Below are 19551 nucleotides of genomic sequence, written 5' to 3' on the forward strand. Positions count from 1 at the left end.
CTGTCTACGCCCATTGTGTTCATCATTGGCTGTTTCGTGAATCCTGCGCGATTCCAACCGTCGGAGTCTGCGCAGTGAACAAAGCGCTGAAATTCAAATCTTGAACAGATGTTTCTTAAAAAAAAAAAAAAACAGGAACGGAGGCGACTGGTTTGGAGAAACGTCGGCTCATAAACTTTCCGCGTTTGTGGAATTAGAATAGATAAACGATAATTATTTAATATAGCTAAGTCAGTAGATTTGAACAAAGATAAACTATTATCGGAATGGATCCGTTTACCGAGGTGAGTGCACATTTTCTTTATTTTATCTACTATAGCTAATAAGTAATGGTTAACATTTGCTAGCTAACGTTAGCTACCATGCCATGGCCAGCTAATGTTAGCTATCAAAAACAATTTGCTTGTTGCATTGCAGTAAGATGTTAAACTGGTTTGATAACCAAAATACTCAGTGACTGTCATTAAACTACATATTTGTAGCACTGAAATAATGTTGTAAAACCTGCATGCAAGCTGGCGTTAATCGCGTGTTAACTTAGTGGGGGTTAGGTAGCTGTTAACTACCTCGTTCATTTGTTCTTCAACAAAAGGGAATTTAAATATTTTGTTAACTAGCTAAAACTGGCCGATTTCAAATGTATAACCTCAACTGAAAGTTGTTGGAAACGTTGCATGTTAGATAGCCAAGTCAGCTGTTATAGAAGTTACATCTAAACCCTGACACCTTCAGTGTGAAAAGTGAAAGACTAAAGTTACATACATGGGATGCTTTAGTGAATTTCAGAATGTCTGGAATAGAAAAGGCAGAAATAAAACAATTCAATAAACAGTCTCCTGTAGCTCCTGTTCTGAAGGTATTTTTCCTCTTCATAATTATAATGCTGTACGTTACATGCCCGCATAAAGCAGTCGGGTGATTCTTCTTGTCAACAAGCCCCTCCCTTAACGTGCGAGCAGGGAGAGAGAAATCTACAATTCCCTTATTGGGAATGAATGAATGGATTCCATTCTCCCCAGGACAAGTTGGAGCTTGGAATAGTTCCAACCGTTGACTCCTTTAGTCAAAACTACTATGACAAAATTAAGAGTTTGAATATGAATACAGGAATTAACGTTTAGTGTTTTAGTGTTAGTGTTTAGTGTTTTCAGTTACACTGGGTGTTTTAACCTTAATTTCCATACAGCAGCTGCCTGACAATTTCACTATCAATTTTACCAAATGCACCATGAGGACTAGCTAGATTTAATTTTAAAATTCACCCTGGTTTGGTACTGGTTGTGTTCCATGACAACTCAGATATAGAAGAAGCAGCGGCCATCGGCAGTATACAAAATCCCTCAAATTTCCACTCCAACCAATAGAAAGGCCTTGGGAGATTTCAAATCCAGTAGCCACAACATGACAGGGGTGGCTCATTCCTAAGGAATGACGACCACTTTAACAAGTTTTCCACACAGCTTAGCCGGATGAGAGAGCTGTTAAGGGAACTCTGAAACAGGCAGGAATGTGTTGTCTTGCACTGTAGCAGCCAGGGCTCTGGCCCAGGGCAATAAATCATGCCTCAGGACTGTTTGCCTTGGACTGGGGGGGCAGCTAGGGTTTTAGTGTACAGATGAGAAGAACAGACATGACATGAGGAGGCCAGGGAGAATAAGTTTAGAGGCAATGACAGCCTTTTATCGCCTTCAGACCCAGTAGTTTTTGTTGACCCTGTGATGTGGACGAAAACGTTTTCACTATTTGAAAGCCATAGACCCCCTCCATCCACTGTTCACTATGGGTTCAATAAAATAGAACAGAAAGGAAAACATACTAAAATGGCACCAACTTAAAGGGCAACTCCACCACTTTTCAACCTCATGTTCATTATCTCCAGCACCAAACCAATGTCTACATATGTGAAAACAGTGTGTTTCTGATGATGTGGTTAAAAAGATGAGAAGGTCCTAATCAATGTTTCTCTGTGATATCAGTGCAGAATTTAAACGTAAGAAAGTGATTTTCAAAACCTGCAACGAGTTTCTAGCCAGGGGGAGTGTATTTTCTTGCCCACCACATCACTGCAAGTCTGTGTTTGAAAATAACTGTCATTGGGTAGAACTTTTTAAAGTTATATTTTTCTAGAAATGTGCCACTTTAAGTTACAGTACCAGTCAAAGGTTTGGACACACCTACTCAAGCGGTTTTCTTTATTTTTACTATTTTCTACATTGTAGAATAATAGTGAAGACATCAAAACTATGAAATATCACACATGGAATCATGTAGAAACCAGAAGGGTGTTAAACAAATCAAAATATACATAATATTTGAGATTCTTCAAAGTAGCCACCCTTTGCACACTTGGCATTCTCTCAACCAGCTTCATCAGGTAGGTTAATGCATTTCAATTAACAGGTGTGCCTTAAGTTAATTTGTGGATTTTTTTCCCTTAATGCGTTCAAGCCAATCAGTTGTTGTGACAAGGTAAGGGTGGTATAGAGAAGATAGGCCTATTTAGTAAAATACCAAGTCCATATTATGGCAAGAACAGCCAAAATAAGCAAAGAGAAATGACAGTCCATCATTACTTTAAGACATGAGGTTCAGTCAACCCGGAACATTTCAAGAACTTCAAGTGCAGTCGCAAAAACCATCAAGCGCTATGATGAAACTTGCTCTCGTTCATTAGTTACTAGCCTCAGAAAGCGGCAATTAACTGCACCTCAGATTGCAGACCAAATAAATGCTTCACAGAGTTCAAGTAACAGACACATCAACATCAACTGTTCAGTGTGAATCAGCCTTCATGGTCAAATTGCTGGAAAGAAACCACTACTAAAGGACTCCAGTAAGAAGTGACTTGTTGGGGCCAAGAAACATAAGCAATAGACCTTAGATCGGTGGAAATTTGTCCTTTGGTCTGATGAGTCCTTATTTTAGATTTTTGGTTCCAACTGCCGTGTCTTTGTGAGACGCATTTTAGATTCTTCAAAGTAGCTATTATTTGCCTTGATTACAGCTTTGCACACTCTTGGCATTCTCTCAACCAGCTTCACCTAGAATGCTTTTCTAACAGTCTTGAAGGAGTTCCCACATGCTGAGCACTTGTTGGCTGCTTTTCTGTTACTCTGCTGTCCATCTCATCCCAAACCATCTGATGCACTCCTTCTTGGTCAAATAGCCCTTACACGGCCTGGAGGTGTGTTGGGTCATTGTCCTGTTGAAAAACAAATGATAGTCCCACTAAGCGCAAACCAGATGAAATGGCATATCACTGCAGAATGCTGTTAGCCATGATTGTTGTGTGCCTTGAATTCTAAATAAATTAGCGTCACCAGTAAAGCACCCCCACACATCACAATTCCTCCCCCATGCTTCACGGTGGGAACTACACACGCAGAGATGATCCGTTCACCTACTCTGCACCTCACGGCGGTTGCAACCAAAAATCTCAAATTTGGACTCATCAGACCAAAGGACAGAGCCTCTCAGAGCCTGGTTACTCTCTAGGTTTCTTCCTAGGTTCTGGCCTTTCTAGGGAGTTTTCCCTAGCCACCGTGCTTCTACACCTGCATTGCTTGCTGTTTGGGGTTTTAGGCTGGGTTTCTGTATAGCACTTTGTGACATCGGCTGATGTAAGAAGGGCTTTATAAATACATTTCATTGATGAAATAAATGTGATACTCTATGTAGACATAGGGCTGGGCGATGTGGCCTAAACATCTAGATAAAATAATAAATACAAAAAAATAGATTTTTTAATTTTATTTTACTTATGGGCAATCCAAAATATCAAGATTTGTGAAATGTTAAATGTAAAATGCACTGTATTCAAAAAGTCAGCAATAATCTATTAATTCAGGTCTTGTGAAATTATGCCTAGGTTAAGAGTAAGCCTTCCACAACCATACAACCCACTAATAATTTGTTGCAATAATCACTGATCTGACTTTCAAGTACCCTTTTGTTTACACATTTTACCAGAACCATGCATAATGGACCAACTTCTTGTAGCAGGCATTATGGAAAATTAACACAGGTCTCATAAACAATCTCTCAAGCAACAACCCACATGCTCGTGAGTAGCAAGCTGATCTTTATATTTAAAGTATAGCTAACTTGGATCTATTTGCTAGCTAACAAGATAGAACAGTTGAATTGTTATGAACACACCGTTCTGTTCGTCTCCAACTGTTTGAACAGCATGTTAGCCTGTCCACTTTGTTCAGATGTTGAAATCAAGTGGCCTACCTTATTTCTCAGAATGAGAATGAGTTGCCAATTCCTTTGTTTTTGTAATGCTTATTGCACATTTACAAACAGACTAGACAGCTACTATAACAGTCTGTGGCTAAAATGCTTCTAGTTGTATGTTGGACTGAGCATCAGAAAGGTAGCATGAATTTTCCAGAATCCGTGTTCATTGATACTCCCGTTTTAGTGCGGTCTGCTCTGGAGGAGTTTGAATTTGAGGAGTTGATACATAAAAAGGCTATTGGTAATGTTAAATTCTCCTTTATTACAGTAAAATGTCTTCATGTGTTTGTGTCCATATGACCGATTCTGTTGGACCAAACGTCAAATGCAAATAGTGAGTTGAAAGAAGTGATCGTTCATATTTGTTACTGTGAGTGGGATGGGCTTGGTGTGCATGTGTAATTGGGAAGATGCTCAGTAACGGTAGAAGGGGCGAAGGAGACGAGACCAAAAAGACATGAACAGGCGAACATAAACGCTCATCAGAAAATATGGAATATCGCACAAAAACATGCATTAGAATTAATCAAATGAATTTGATATCGCCCAGCCCTATGTAGACACTGGTTGGGTGTTGGAGATAATGAATGAGGTTGAAAAGTGGCGGAGTTGCACTTTTACAATGGTGTGGAATGTCCCTCAGGATGTCACTTTTATGTGCTAGTCAATGCTGACTGGACAGTACGGTGGCTACTACTAAGTCCTGTTCTGATTAGATTCAATCAAATTAGAAAATATGAAAAAATGCACACAGTGCTCTAAATGTAAATGTTATGTCATAATGAAGTATTGTTTTTCTTCCCTGTTCAGAAACTCCTGGAGAGGACCCGTGCTCGCAGGGAGAACCTGCAGAAGAAAATGGCAGAGAGGTCCACTGCTTCCAACAGACAGATGGCCAAGAGGGCTAGGGAGCCTCTGGCTGAGACCTGCAACAGCCTGGTCACAGAGCCCGTCGTCGACAAAGGTAAGGAAGGCTTTCCTACAAAAAGATCATGCATTTTATGTTGTATCCCTTTGAGAATAAAAGTGTACCAATTATTATTTGCGAGCGCAGTGCTCCCTCTGGTTGCGAAAGTGAATATAGCGTAGATTAGTTTTGTTTTATTTGAAACGCCAGATGGTTCCATTAGCCTTCAGGAAGTGGTTGAACTTCCTGACCTGCATGTGCAGAGCTTTCCATACAGGAAGCTTGACTGTTGAAACTGCTCAGAGAATGATCTGATCAAATCAGAGTGGGATGTGTCTAGTCTTGCAGCTTTCCCGGTGCTGTGTACAAAAATAGACAAAATGGGGACGTTTCAGATTGTCTGTATATCAAATACTTATATTCATTTTATGGATTGGAAATCTTCCAGTGTGTAAACTTAACTCGTGGTGTTTCTTACTTGTCCCCCAGGCCCCCAACATTCCACCAAGCACTCTCCCTCCAAGCGGAGTCGTTCAGGTGAACTTGACAAGCCCACCATTATTGGTGAGGAGAACAGGGAGCCTGCAATGCCTCCTCGCACCCTGACCCCTACTCTGTCAGATCCCCAGACTGACCGGAAGCCCCCAACGGGCCCGGCCAGCATTCTCTCTGCCTCTTCTCTAGAGATGGTGGATGTCTGCCCTGCTCTTCCCGTTCCTGAACCAGAGCCCATGGTGGCAACACGGCTTGTCCCAGAGCAGGTCAGGGCCACGGAGGTAGAGCGCCCTGCCCCAAAACCAGAGAAGGTGGCTGTGAGTGCTGCTCCACAGAGGACCAGGGATGTGGAGGTGGTGCCTACTAGCACAGTTCTTCAGAGGAACAGAGAAGAGCAGGGGGAGGCTCCCACCTCCTCCACCCCTGCTGCCATGAAGTCTCGCCTGGCCAGACTAGCTGAACAGAGGCATTACTGGGACTCTGAAGGTAAGAAGCATGATCTTTTGACTAGCTTGATCATTTCATTTGTACATGCAGCACCTGCTTAACCATTTATAGATGACCTGGAAAAAACATTTTTTATGCAACTTCTAATATCAGTTTTGAATTATACTACAACAATCATACTAAACAGTGTTTTGGGCTGACACATTTGAATATCTATGTTTTTCCTTCCAAGGTACCTCTGAGGTTCCAGACATCCCAGCAGCTCTGTCCCCAGTGAAGAACCAGACCCAGCCGAGGCAGGCCTTAGCCCCAATCCCCACACCCGTCCATGCTGCTGCGTCCTCAGAGGCCCCTGTAGGCAGGAAGGGTCGGCTGGCCAACCTCGCAGCCACCATTGGGTCCTGGGAGGATGACCTCAGCCACGCGGCCCCTCGCAGCAGAGACTATGCACAAGAGAAGCCTGGTAGTGTTAGTAACGCCACCCCTGCTTGGAGGAGAGAGGCTGGTGCTGGAGCCAAACCCACCTCTGCTGCTGCAGACCGTCCACAAATGACTCAGTCATCAAACAGAAAGCCTGCTCTGGATTCCAACCAGGTGAGTCACCAATCAATCAAATGTAATTTTAAAGCCCCTTTTACTTCAACCGATGTCACAAAGTGCTATACAGGAACCCAGCCTAAAACCCCAAGCAGCAAGCAATGCCGATTTTAGAAGCACGGTGGCTTGGAAAAACTCCCTAGAAAGGAAGGAACCTAGAGAGGAACCAGGCTCTGAGGGGTGGCCTGTCCTCTTCTGGCCGTGCCGAGTGGAGATTATAACAGAACATGGCCAAGATGTTCAAACGTTCATAGATGACCAGCAGGGTCAAATAATAATAATCACAGTGGTTGTAGAGGGTGCAACAGGTCAGCACCTCAGGAGTTCATGTCAATTGGCTTTTCATAGCCGATCATTCAGAGTTTGAGACAACGGGTGCGGTAGAGAGAGAGAGTCGAAAACAGCAGGTCCAGGAAAAGGTAGCACGTCCGGTGAATAGGTCAGGGTTCCATAGCCGCAGGCAGAACAGTGAAAACTGGAGCAGCAGCACGACCAGGTGGACTGGGGACAGCCAGGAGTCATCAGGTAGTCCTGAGGCATGGTCCTAGGGCTGAGAGATTTTTTTTTTTCTCACACCAGATAAGATGGGAGAAATACTCCAGATATAACAGACTGACCCTAGCCCCCCGACGCGTAAATACAACAGTTGACTTAGGAACATTATGATTAGTAACTAACTGTATGTCAATATGTCAATGCATGGGAGAAACTGATTCTATACAGCCATTTTGAATGTGAAAAATAAGAAATTAAGATATGTATTGGTGATGCTTTGCAAGAATGCAGTGTGCAATAACTTATTTTAAATAGTTATGTTTCAACGCACATGCACAGGACTTTGAGATTTACTGAACAGTTTGGTTAATTATTTCCCTCTTGCATTTCTTCAGCAGCATGTCCACTCCCCAGTCAAGTCCACCAGAGCATTTCCCCCCAGCCCTCAGAAGACTGAAGTACCTGAAGCCAGACCAGCTCTACGGACAGGCAGAGGTCTCCCCTCTCCTGTATCCAGTCCCCAGAGGAGTTACCAGGGGAGAGCCTCAGCCTTCACCCCCAGCCCCGAGAAAGGTGCTCTCTCCTCAGCCTCACCTGTGCCTCAGAGCCCCCTGAAGAACCAGGCCCTGTCCCGAGCCATGGAGGTCAACGATAGCCCAGAGAAGCCAGAGCTCCCCACACAGCCCTCTACCATCAGGCCCACTGGACCCTCTGTCCTGCAGACCAGGGAGAGGTTCACAAAGGAGACCACCCCGGCCACTCCCCTGCAGCAGAGAGGCACAGCTGGAGCAACTGGACCATCTGTCCTGCAGACCAGGGAGAGGTTCACAAAGGAGACCACCCCGGCCACTCCCCTGCAGCAGAGAGGCACCGCTGGAGCAACTGGAACTCCAGGTGAGCGAGAATTAGCACTCAACTTAGCTTTGTTGTTTCCTACGCTAAAGTCGACAGCTTATTAGGATGTTCTGAAATATCAGATGTTTTAATACACCGTCTCTGCTCATTTGACAATTGCTGGTCAAACCATTGCTGGTTTCAAACATGTGTATGTCCACTTCCATGGTCCTCCAAGAGTTACTGAATATTTTCTATTCGATTTCCAGCAGATGTCAAGTCGTTCATGGAGCGTTTTGGGGAGAGGTGCCAGGAGCGTTCTGGCCTGAGTTCCCCTGCTACCTGCCATGGAGCAGCCACTCGTAACCCAAACATAGTGAACCCGTCTGGGGCAGGCCTGGCTGGTCGTACCCCTGTAGTGAGCCAGTCTGTGACCCCCAACACCAGGCTGGTGCAGGAGAGGCTGAGAGCTGCCAACACTGCCACCACTGCCCTTGCACAGAAACAGAAACTGGTATGTACAGTTCACTTTATTTACCTAGACCATCTACCTTAATGTCTTTAGTTTTGCCTTTGTACAGCACTTAGGTGTTTCTTTTTGTAATAAATAGCTTATTTAATTTTTTTATTAAAAGTATTACATTTATGACATTTGTTTTGTGACCAGACTGATGGAAAGTAGTCCTTTTCTTGTTCTTTATTGCAGGAGCGTGAGTCAGAACTGGCTCAGATTCGTAACCGTTTCCAGAAAGGGAACAACATTTGGAAGAACAAGGAGGAGGTGGTAGACACCAATAAACTCACACAGGCCAAGGTTGGTGGGGAAGTATATTTCTTTCGATCCCGCTTGGACAAAACTTAATATCTGGTGTATGATGGACGACTGCAAAGCACTTATGAAGGAAATGTTATTGAGCCTGTAATAATTTTTCTCAGGATCTGATTGAGCATCCTGAGGAGAGAGGGCCTGTTGTCTCACAGCCTGATGAGCCAACAGCTTCCCCTCTGGATAGCCTGAATGCTGCACCCAAGAAACCTTCTGAGGAAGAAACACAGGAGGAGGAATCGGGTACTGTATTTACTGAGTACACTACTTGATCATACTGACTTGGCTTTCTTAAGATTACACTGATCATAGAGGTCTTCGGATGCTTTAATTGGATGCTTTAATCGGAAGTTTTCGGTCATTAACAAACTTAATCATAGCAGTCCCCCTTATAGTTTAAGTAACATTCCACTCACTATTGTCTCACTGCAGATGAAGAAGAGAGTCATGAGATGGAGATGAAAGTGGACCAGTCCAACAACTCTGAGATCAACAACTTTGACGGGTTCCATGATCAGATTGAGGAGCTGAGTGGTGAGGAGGGTGAAGGAGAAGAGGAGGAAGATAAACTGAACATCTCCTCGATGTCCATCCTGGCCCCCTTCTCTGAGTCGGTGGCTGCTGTGATCAAGAGCCCAGTAAGGAAGATGATGGTGAGTTACAGTACAAAGCTGGAAACAAAATGGGGGGGAAAATGCTAAGCATACAAGGTATAATAATCTTTCAGCTATTTAATGTATTGGACTGCTTTTGAATGGAAGCGTGTCTTATTTTGTTTGTGCCCATGGACTAATGTCATGGCTAATAATGACATTTTTGGGCCAACCTAATACATTTTTATGTATATCCCTGCCCAGACGTCGACCCCAGCCAGTTCATTCAACGCTAAGAGCCAGACTCCTGACATTGTTTCCAGACCCAGTAAGTTCCAAAGGGCTCGCTTGCTCCGGGCTGGGTCATCAGACAGCCTAGAGACAGATGAACATGAGGACCACAACCTGCCCTACAGGTAACCAACCAGTCAACGCCACATATCCTAACTGGTGCCTTACTGACTTGATGGTATCTCTAATGTAACTGTCTGAGTTTCACCCCTTCAAATGATACGTCAACTACTTTTTTTATTTGTCACTTTAGTTTCACTGAGTTCAAGATACGACCCCTAACTATTTTCTCTTAGGTCGTTCAGACTCTTGTATCCAATTAAAACTCTGATACTTGTTCACTCTCTACATGTTTTCCTTTCTCTTCTAGTATTGATGCGTACAGGTCGACCAGGATCAAGGAGAGTACCGAGAGGCCCTGTGTGAAGCAGGTCATCGTGAAGGAGGACGTGTCTCGGAGAGCAGCAGAGGAGCCCAGGAGTCAAGGACACACCAGCATCAAACAGAAGATGAAGGTAAAGGCACGACAGACTGCTCCAAAACCGCCATAAAAAAGCCAGACTAAAAATAGAGCTGTTTGGCCGTAATGACCATTGTTATGCTGGGGGGGGGAGCTTGCAAGCCGAAGAACACCATCCCAACCGTGAAGCACGGGGCTGGCAGAATCATGTTGTGGGGGTGCTTTGCTGCAGGAGGGACTGGTGCATTTCATAAAATAGATTGCATCATGAGGCAGAAAAGGTATGTGTATATATTGAAGCAACATCTCAAGACATGAGTCATGAAGTTCAAGCTTGGTCGCAAATGGGTCTTCCAAATGGACAATGACCCCAAGCATACTTCCACGGTTGTGGCAAAATGGCTTAAGAACAACAAAGTCAAGGTATTGGAGTGGCCATCACAAAGCCCTGACCTCAATCCCATAGAAAATTTGTGGGCAGAACTGAAAAAGCGTTGGCGAGCAAGGAGGCCTACAAACCTAACTCAGTTATACCAGCTGTCAGGACGAATGGGCCAAAATTCACCCAGCTTATTGTGGGAAGCTTGTTGAAGGCTACCCGAAACGTTTGACCCAAGTTAAACAATTTAAAGGCAATGCTACCAAATACTAATTGAGTGTATGTAAACCTGACCCACTGGGAATGTGATGAAAGAAATAAAAGCTGAAATAAATTGTTCTCTACTATTATTCTGACATTTCACATTCTTAAAATGAAGAGGTGATCTTAACTGACCTAAGACAGGGAATTTTTACTAGAATTAAATGTCCGAAATTGTGAAACTAAGTTTAACTGTATTTGGCTACGGTGTATTTAAACATCCGACTTTCCTTTTGTCAAGATGGGAAAGGGCAGCGTTGAGTGCAATAGAGATTGCATCATCTGTTGGGGTGCTATGCAAATTGGATTTGGGTCTAGGGTTTCTGGGATGATGCCTCAGACGTGAGTGCTACTGGTCGGTAGTCATTTAGGCAGGTTACCTTAGTGTTCTTGGGCACAGGGACTATGGTGGTCTGCTTGAAACATGTAGGTATTACAGACTCTGCCATGGACAGGTTGAAAATGTCAGTGAAGACACTTGCCAGTCGGTCACCGCGTACTCGGAGTACACGTCCTGGTAATACGTCTGGCTCTGCGGCCTTGTGAATGTTGACCTGTTTAAAGGTCTTACTCACATCGGCTACCGTGAGTGTGATCACTTCAGAGTGAATTTCAGAGGTGTCCCTGTCATACTGTTGGGAATAGTAAGGGATGTAGTAGTAGAGTATAAAATGTCATTCTGTACAAAAACTTCATAGATTCAAGGTGTAAGTGCTCTGAGTGCAAAATATGTTACTACTTATAAGTACATCCCTTGGGATCTATTCCCCCTCATTCCATGTTGGTTCTTCTGACCACCGATGTTGATTTCCTCGTGACCAATAAGATTTATTCTTTCTGATTGATTACTTGTAGGTTCTGACCTATGAGATGAACCTGCAGCAGACTGTGATCAGCCAGGCCAGCCAAGCCTTGAACTGCTGTACTGATGAGGAGCATGGGAAAGGCTCGCATGTGGAGGCAGAGGCTGAGCGGCTGCTGCTCATAGCCAGTGAGTTCCCTTCCACCCCTACAACATCGGTGCCCACACTGACAGCCAATCCCAATTTGCTCCATACCCCTTGGGGATGGGCTTTTATATCTTAAGACTATCGACATGCATTTCTCATAAACACTGCATTCTGTTTTCTTCAGTCTTTCTTACGTTTTTTTCTTGTCACCCTCCAGCGGAGAAGCGGGGGGCACTGAAGGCTGAGTTGGACCGTCTGAAAGGAGAGGGTCCTAGTGGTCATAGGAGGGGGCAGGGTGGGGACATGGGGGTATCCGCCTCCAAGGGATCCATCTCTCTCCTGGAGCTACGATTGCCCCTCAAGGCTGACTTTGTCTGCTCTGCTGCTAGCAAGCCAGGTAGAGACCCAACAATTGTTACTTAATTATCTCTTCTAACCACCTTTTTTTATTTTTGTTGGTGAATGATGTATGTCTTTAGTGTGCAATGTGCCTTCAACCAAATTGCCTTTGTGGACAATACAGTTATATTGATCTCCTGTTTTCCACATTGTACTGTCTGATACAAGTACATTGTTCATTCCAATTGTAATATACATCATGTATAGTGTTAGACTGAACTCATTACATTTTCCACTCAATGTATGTGTTTATTCCAGAGTGGTCCAGCCATTACTTCTTCATCATGATCCGTGCTGGAGCTGAGAATACAGTTGCTACTCCCCTAGCCAGCACAAGTAGCGCTATCAGTGGAGACGCAATCACCTTCTCTACCAAGTTCACCATGTGAGTTAAACTGCACTGATTCTCTCTCTGAAATTCTGTAGAATAGTACCACTATTATGTTCTAATGCCTTTCTCGCTCTCTTCCATTTTAGGCCTGACGTCTCTAACGACTTTGCAATTGATATTGAGGTTTACTGCCTGGTGAGTCTTTGCTGCTTTTTGTAAATGCAAATGTGGTGATTGTTATTGTTTGAGGAGGACTCTGACTGAGCTGAGATATTACTCACTCTAACCCTGGTTATTTCTTCAGGTGCAGAAGCGTGAGTTGAACCCTGACAAGAGGAAGAAGCCCAGCAAGTCAAAGGTGTGATTTAATCAAATATAGTGTAACAAACTGTACAATTCAGTTTATTGAATATTTGAACTGGGAATAGTCTTCTTTCCTTCTAGTTTCTACTTGAATACAGTGCAATTGCTATGTATCAGAATATGCATTTAGACCATTGCATTTAGAGATATGTTTAAACAACATCCTGTCTCTAAGATGAGATTTGGTGGAGCCGTGTTCACGAGGCCCATGAGTTGTGCTTGTCAGTAGGGACTCATTTTAAAAACCCCACTCACCTTTTGGTGTGGGTGTACTGTAATTTTCCTGCTCGGTAGTAGAACAGCTAGCTGTAGGCATACCTGGGCCTACTGCTTCCCAACACACATTAGGCTCCACGTTCCATTCCAACACACAGTGAAGGGTCTCTTTGGCAGGGTTGGGTTAGTCAGTGTTTTGAATTACCCATTCATTCACTTGTCTATGTCCTGACGTAACCACTTCTGAAACTGAATCACCTTTTCTCTTTCTAGGCCATCACTCCCAAGAGGTTCCTCTCTGTAAGCTTTCATTCTTACCCTCCTTCTCCAATACTGCCTTCTGGTCATGTACAGAATGTTTGTTTGAACACTTATCCTATCTGTTTGGTAGGAATGATCGCCACATGGAAAATGTAGAAATGCATTATACTATTATTCTGTTACTGTTGTCATATATGATGTATGCAGTACGTAAAGTCAGCGATCTTGTAAATGATTCTAAACATGCCTCCTCTTCGTAACCTCTCTTTGCCCCTATAGAAGAGCAGTTTGACTCCAGGTAAGGATACTTTTTAAATAACTGCTGCTGGTGGATAATGTTAATGGTTTTACTTGCAGTAATTGTGATGTGTGGTTCAGTTGAAAATTCTAGTTCATTTTGCAAGTCTCGATGTGACAAATGTAGCTTAAACAAAAAATCCTCTTCTCTCTTTGCAGTGGTGGCCAGTCCTGGGGGCCCTAATACTGTCCGCACCAGTAACTTTGTCCTGGTCGGGTCTCACAAGCTGACTCTTGCCTCAATTGGGAAAAACAAGTTCCTATTGGAGAAGGTAAAATCCGAAGACTTTTGTAACATTTTAACTTTTCTCTTCTGACTCTTCACTTCCATCTCTATCCTGAATTCACCCTCTATTTCCACTTAGGCTGACCTCTGCTGTGTCTCTGCACATAATACCAGCTGTCCAGGGTAATCGTAGGGTAGGGGGTAACATTTGTACAAGTTAGAACTGACAGTCCTGATAGAGGCCGGACCAGGGAGGCAAGGCCTCCAAATCTGAAACACAACACACACACACAGTCTTCCACCTGCACTGTCTGTGTGCTGCCTGCCCGCCTGCACTGTCTGTGTGCTGCCTGCCCGCCTGCACTGTCTGTGTGCTGCCTGCACTGTCTGTGTGCTGCCTGCACTGTCTGTGTGCTGCCTGCACTGTCTGTGTGCTGCCTGCACTGTCTGTGTGCTGCCTGCACTGTCTGTGTGCTGCCTGCACTGTCTGTGTGCTGCCTGCCCGCCTCGGACGCTTATTTACTCACGCACTCTCCTTGTTTCTCTCTTTTAGATCAAATATGAAGGCATTGAGAGAGCGCTTCTTAGAGACATGTTTCACAGCAAGGTTGCTACTCCATCCATGACCACTTTTTAATATTTTGGTGTGTGGTGGTTTGTGACAAAAGAATCTGCTTCTGTTGTGGCACTAACATTTGTAACCTCCATCTACAAGTTGGTTGGTATTGTTGTGAGGAAAGTAAGTTGTGCTGGATGTCTTTTGTATGTTTTTTTTAGTGGGTGTTTCAGGCACGGTGTCCAGTAAAGTTCTCACCATCCAGCCAATTGACTCTTATTAGAAGACAACAGGCTTGCAATTCTGCCTAAAACCTCATTAACCCCATCTGTCCTGTCACCCAGCATTTTGTGGAGGTGTTTGTTTTTTAGCTGAGGCCTGTGTTACATGTCCTGTGTAATCTGTTCCAGGTGCCTTTCCTGTGCCCCATGGAGGGCCATATCTACCTGAAGATGCAGTGTGAGGTGGGCTCCCTGGTGGAGGAGAGAGGCTTCCTGGTGAGTACACAAATGCATCAGATGCAGTGTAAACATAGCCTAAACAGATCACCCATGCCCTCAGGTTGTCAGGTTGTGTTTGTTATTTAGAGGGGAGACGTTTGAGATTTCACGCTTTCTTAATCTGTATATTTTTTGTTTTACAGACTATGTTTGAGGATGTGAGTGGATTCGGAGCATGGCACAGGAGATGGTGTGTCCTGTCAGGATACTGTATCTCCTACTGGACCTACCCTGATGATGAGAAACGCAAGGTAGGAGGATGTTGAAGCCAACTATTGGAGTTTAGTTTTGAATGATGAGCCCTGTGAGTCTTAATTTTTCAATACCATAGGACCAGTGGGAATAGGCATTCGGGTTTTGTGGTTATTGTTGACGGTTTTAATGTACCAGTATGTCAATTCATGTTGCTACCAATTAGAGTAGCTTTTTATTTATTTTAATTGTCATTTACATTTCTTTGGGTGGGTTCATGTCTATCTAGAACCCAATGGGTCGCATCAACTTGGCCAACTGCATCAGTCGTAAGGTGGAGCCAGCCAACCGAGAGTTCTGTGCCAGGCCCAACACCTTCGAGCTGATCACTGTCCGGCCTCAGAGAGAGGACGACAGAGAGACGCTCGTCAGCCAGTGTAAAAACACCATGTGTGTCACCAAGTAAGTCACTGGTCGAAGTTGCTATAGTACCCTGTGTTGTTTTGTAGGCAAATACCTTGTGTGGAGCAGTTATTTGAAGTTATTTGAAGATTGATGGCTGATTTTATGACATTTGACACACTGAAGCTCAAGTTTTCTATTTTCTGTACTCTACTCCCTGAAGTGAGCACTTGTTCCCTCCCCCTCAGATTAAAAAACAATTGGATGTGTGTAGGCAGTGTCTAGTGTTACCATATTTCTTAAACCAATCCAATGCCTTTAAATCATTCAGGGAAGTGACTTGGGTCTCTGAAACGCATAATGACTCTTCCCGTGTACCTGCAGGAACTGGCTGTGTGCTGACACAAAGGACGAGAGGAACCTGTGGATGCAGAAGCTCAACCAGATCCTGGTGGACCTGCGCATGTGGCAGCCAGACTCCTGCCACAGGCCTGTGTGAGAGCACAGCTCCCCCACCTGGACTAGAGGGCTAACAACACTCTGCATGGTTCTGGGTCTCGCATATGGACGGTCACAATCAGTGACACTTACGATGACTAAGTGCAATACAGTATTCAAGTTATTAAATAGGATTTACATGTGTATTATATTTTTAGATGCTTTAGTGGACAGTCAAGACAGTTTAAGTCAGGGATGGGCAACTGGGTGGCCCCCTTTTGTAGCCCCCCATTCTCCAACTCATTCTGGGTCTCATCCAGGGTTTTCGTTAGGAAACTGTGGCGCTGGACGTTTGAACAGCCACATTTTAATTTACAAGACATTTTGAGAAATCTGCCGGACCCATATGTATTGGGTGCTTAATCTGATTATGGCGTCCACCCACATTGCTCAGAATGACGAATCACATTTTGTTTATGGTAATTCATATTAACAGAACATTCAAGTCAGATACAACGATGTGCGGTCCTGATTCTGATGGCCACTTTGAAAATGTTAGAATAAGTGTCTACATTTATCTTTCCTCGGCCAACAACATGAGCAACGGACAGCAAAACCACTAGCTATGTCAATCTGCTATCCATAGTAGAAATGTTTACCTATTTTATTGGTCAGCTTGTTGAGAAATAGCCTATTCCAAATAGACTCTGAGACCGTAATGGGAAGATGGTGCCCAAATTCATACAATCAGTAGGTCTAGGCTACATTTTAAAAAATTACCTTAAAGCGATGAATCTGAAACAACCAATCCAAACATTTAGCTTAATGTTGATAAACTATGATCCCATGGCGCTTGCAATGCCAGGGTTGTGGGTTCGATTCCCACAGGGGACCAGTGCGGAAAATATATGCACTCACTACTGTAAGTCCTACTGAAGAAGAGCGTCTGCTAAATGACAAATGTATTGACATTATAAGCTATGTGCACATGTTTGTTCCATAGTACAGTTAGTGGGAAAACACCAAAAGGGCACTGCACCTGCAAGCAGTTTCATGTGATAGATGAAAATATCTGTTAGACATTTAAAAAGAGGAGATCTAATAGGCTAGGTTCAGGTTTCAAACAATTAAGTATATGTTTTCAAAATGCATAGCCTACTGCCTCCAAAGTGGTGTGTGACGCGCTGCTGAAGCCTGCCTTCTTTTGCCGTTTGAGATGCTACAGCAGCTCTCACTGTGTCTGACATATTTTCCGCTCTGTCTGTATGCTTTAGGTGTGTGATAAATAAGATGCATGAAGAATGTACTGTAGCCTACGCATGCGCCAATTTAATTCCACTAAATGAAGCAAATGAACCTATAGACCTATAAGCATAACAAGTCAAATGTATTTCCATCAATGAATAGGTCCAACAAACAAAACAATCACAATGGGATCCTCCCCCCGGACAATTTGCAGGTGCAACTTTTATATCGGCTTTTCTATTTCCTGGTCTCAACTTACCGTTGAGATAAACATTTAGAAATTTGGTTGTGCATCAGCAGTTTCTGTTAAAGCAGTCACTCAATTATCCCATGGTAAGTTAGTCATGGTCAAATTACAGATGTGGGCCCCATTTAGATATTTTGTTACTCAGATATATTAACTGCAAACACTCCTCTCCGACCCCTGGCAAAATGTGTAGAATTGCCGCAAACTTGCTTTAAAACTCACATTTTATTTGTGCTCCATGGCAAACTGTGCAGAACATGTTCTCCCAAACATACTTTTCTTCTCTCCGCTGTCAAGGGGGGCCGTTTAAAAATATTTTTCTCTCAAGGTCACTGCATGTGTGTTTATGGATGTGGGTACTCAGACCCACAAGCCACTGGAGCCCCTCATGATGAGTTAAGATTTTGTGGCCCCCACCCTTATCAACGTTGCCTATCCCTGGTTTAAGTTGTGAGAGAAATATCAGTAAAGCCATACTTGTGTAGATATTTCAGTATTGACTAGGGCTGCTGGTGCTTTTACACAGTCCACACTGACCCTGTATTTTATACGCATGTCCAAAGTGTTGGGAGGCCATACCCTCAAATATTTGAGAGAATTGAGAAAGTAGCATTTTGGTTGTCTATGCTTATACTCCCACGATGCAGCTTGCTGACAAGATATGGCTTCATAGGTTGACTTTGTTTTGTCTGATTTAACGTTTTGAATCAATATTTAACTTGATGTGTCACAACCAATTCTAGAATTGTCTGCGTCGGTGCCAAGGTTATGCACCAGAATGTTGTGTTTTTTTGCTATTCCCTTTTTTCTTCCTTTGCAATCTTAGCTAACCTTATATTTATCATGTTGTGCACTGTGGGTAGAAACTTCTGAGCTGTCGAGACTACCGAACAAAAAAGCCTTTAATATTGTTTGTATTTATGTCAATGTTTTATATTTTTGTGTCCAGGTTTTAAAGGGTTACAGTTAAACAGGGGGTGTGGATCTGCAGGTATTGGTATAGTATACCACCATTCTATTGTAATGGAAAACTTTTACAGATTATTGCATATCCTTTTTTGTATGGGCAGATTTCTATTCTCATTTTAGTATAGCTAGCTCTACACTAAGTTGAAAGCTTATTCTCAGTTCAAGTTTTAAGCATGTGCTTGGAGGACTGAAGATGCTACTTACTCTTGTGATTTTACAGTGATGTTTTGGGGAGGATAATATGCCTTATGCCTACCCTTTAATTAGTGCACAAAATGTTAATTATTCTCCAAATGTTGACAGGTCTATCATATCCCCTGATCTGTCCTGTCTAAATGCCAGTCTTTCATTTGAATAACAAGCACTCCAAAGATTCATTGAATGTACTGGTATTTCTAAAATGAGACTTAAATAAATGCCAGCTTTAACCAAAATAGTTGGTTTTCTTTCAAGCTGATCAGAGTTGCAGTTTCATGTTCTTTAGGGTACTTTTTCTTGTTTTTAGACCATATAGAAGAGCATGTCAATATAAAATAGGCTATTAAGGGTGAGAAACTTTACATTTTTCTGTGTTTACTTGCCTGGAACCATGTACAATTTTAACTAAATAGAATGGCTAAATTTAAACTGCATGTCCTCGATAGAATAAAGCCGAAACCACACAGATTCAGTAAACGGTGTCGACATTTGCGTGAGAGTAGAGTGCGTTAATTCACACACTGCTTAGCTTAAGCCATGTGGAGTATGTGGACACCCCTTTTTTAAATGTGTGGATTTGGCTATTTCAGCCACAAACATTGGCAGTAGAATAGCCTTACTGAAAGCTCAGTGACTTTCAACGTGTCACCGCCGTAGAAACCTTTCCAACAAGTCAGTTCGTTACATTTCTGCCCTGCTCGAGCTGCCCCGGTCAACTGTAAGTGCTGTTATTGTGAAGTGGAAATGTCTAGGAGCAACAACGGCTCAGCCCCGACGTGGTAGGACACACAACTTCCAGAATGGGACTGGCGAGTGCTGAAGCGCTTAATGCGTAAAAATCGCCTGTCCTCGTTTGCAACACTTCACCACGAGTTCCAAACTGCCTCTGGAAGCAACATCCGCACAAGAACTGTTCAGCCGGAGCTTCATGAAC

The 19551-nt window shown here is 43.4% G+C and overlaps 1 protein-coding gene across 1 annotated transcript; it reads left to right on the top strand.

Moving 5' to 3' along the window:
- Positions 1-147: 147 nt before the first annotated feature.
- On the top strand, positions 148-18871 carry LOC139373591 (anillin-like). The gene is made up of 23 exons (XM_071114270.1): positions 148-284; positions 5053-5206; positions 5639-6130; positions 6324-6685; positions 7579-8077; positions 8287-8531; positions 8724-8831; positions 8954-9086; positions 9276-9496; positions 9701-9852; positions 10098-10242; positions 11683-11818; positions 11995-12174; positions 12435-12561; positions 12654-12702; positions 12812-12865; positions 13360-13386; positions 13627-13645; positions 13804-13916; positions 14837-14923; positions 15070-15177; positions 15408-15580; positions 15905-18871. Exons 1-23 carry the CDS (start codon positions 267-269, stop codon positions 16017-16019), a joined length of 3717 nt encoding a protein of 1238 aa, XP_070970371.1. The 5' UTR covers positions 148-266; the 3' UTR covers positions 16020-18871.
- Positions 18872-19551: the final 680 nt, after the last annotated feature.

This window comes from Oncorhynchus clarkii, chromosome 18 (genome assembly GCF_045791955.1).
Source record: "Oncorhynchus clarkii lewisi isolate Uvic-CL-2024 chromosome 18, UVic_Ocla_1.0, whole genome shotgun sequence".
Lineage (NCBI taxonomy): Eukaryota > Metazoa > Chordata > Actinopteri > Salmoniformes > Salmonidae > Oncorhynchus > Oncorhynchus clarkii.

What these genes read in the sequence shown, in the direction of transcription:
- LOC139373591 (XM_071114270.1), top strand. An exon ending in TTGCACAGAAACAGAAACTG is followed by an intron (nt 8,532 to 8,723) that starts GTATGTACAGTT and finishes TCTTTATTGCAG; the next exon opens with GAGCGTGAGTCAGAACTGGC. An exon ending in ACAAGTTCCTATTGGAGAAG is followed by an intron (nt 13,917 to 14,836) that starts GTAAAATCCGAA and finishes AATCTGTTCCAG; the next exon opens with GTGCCTTTCCTGTGCCCCAT.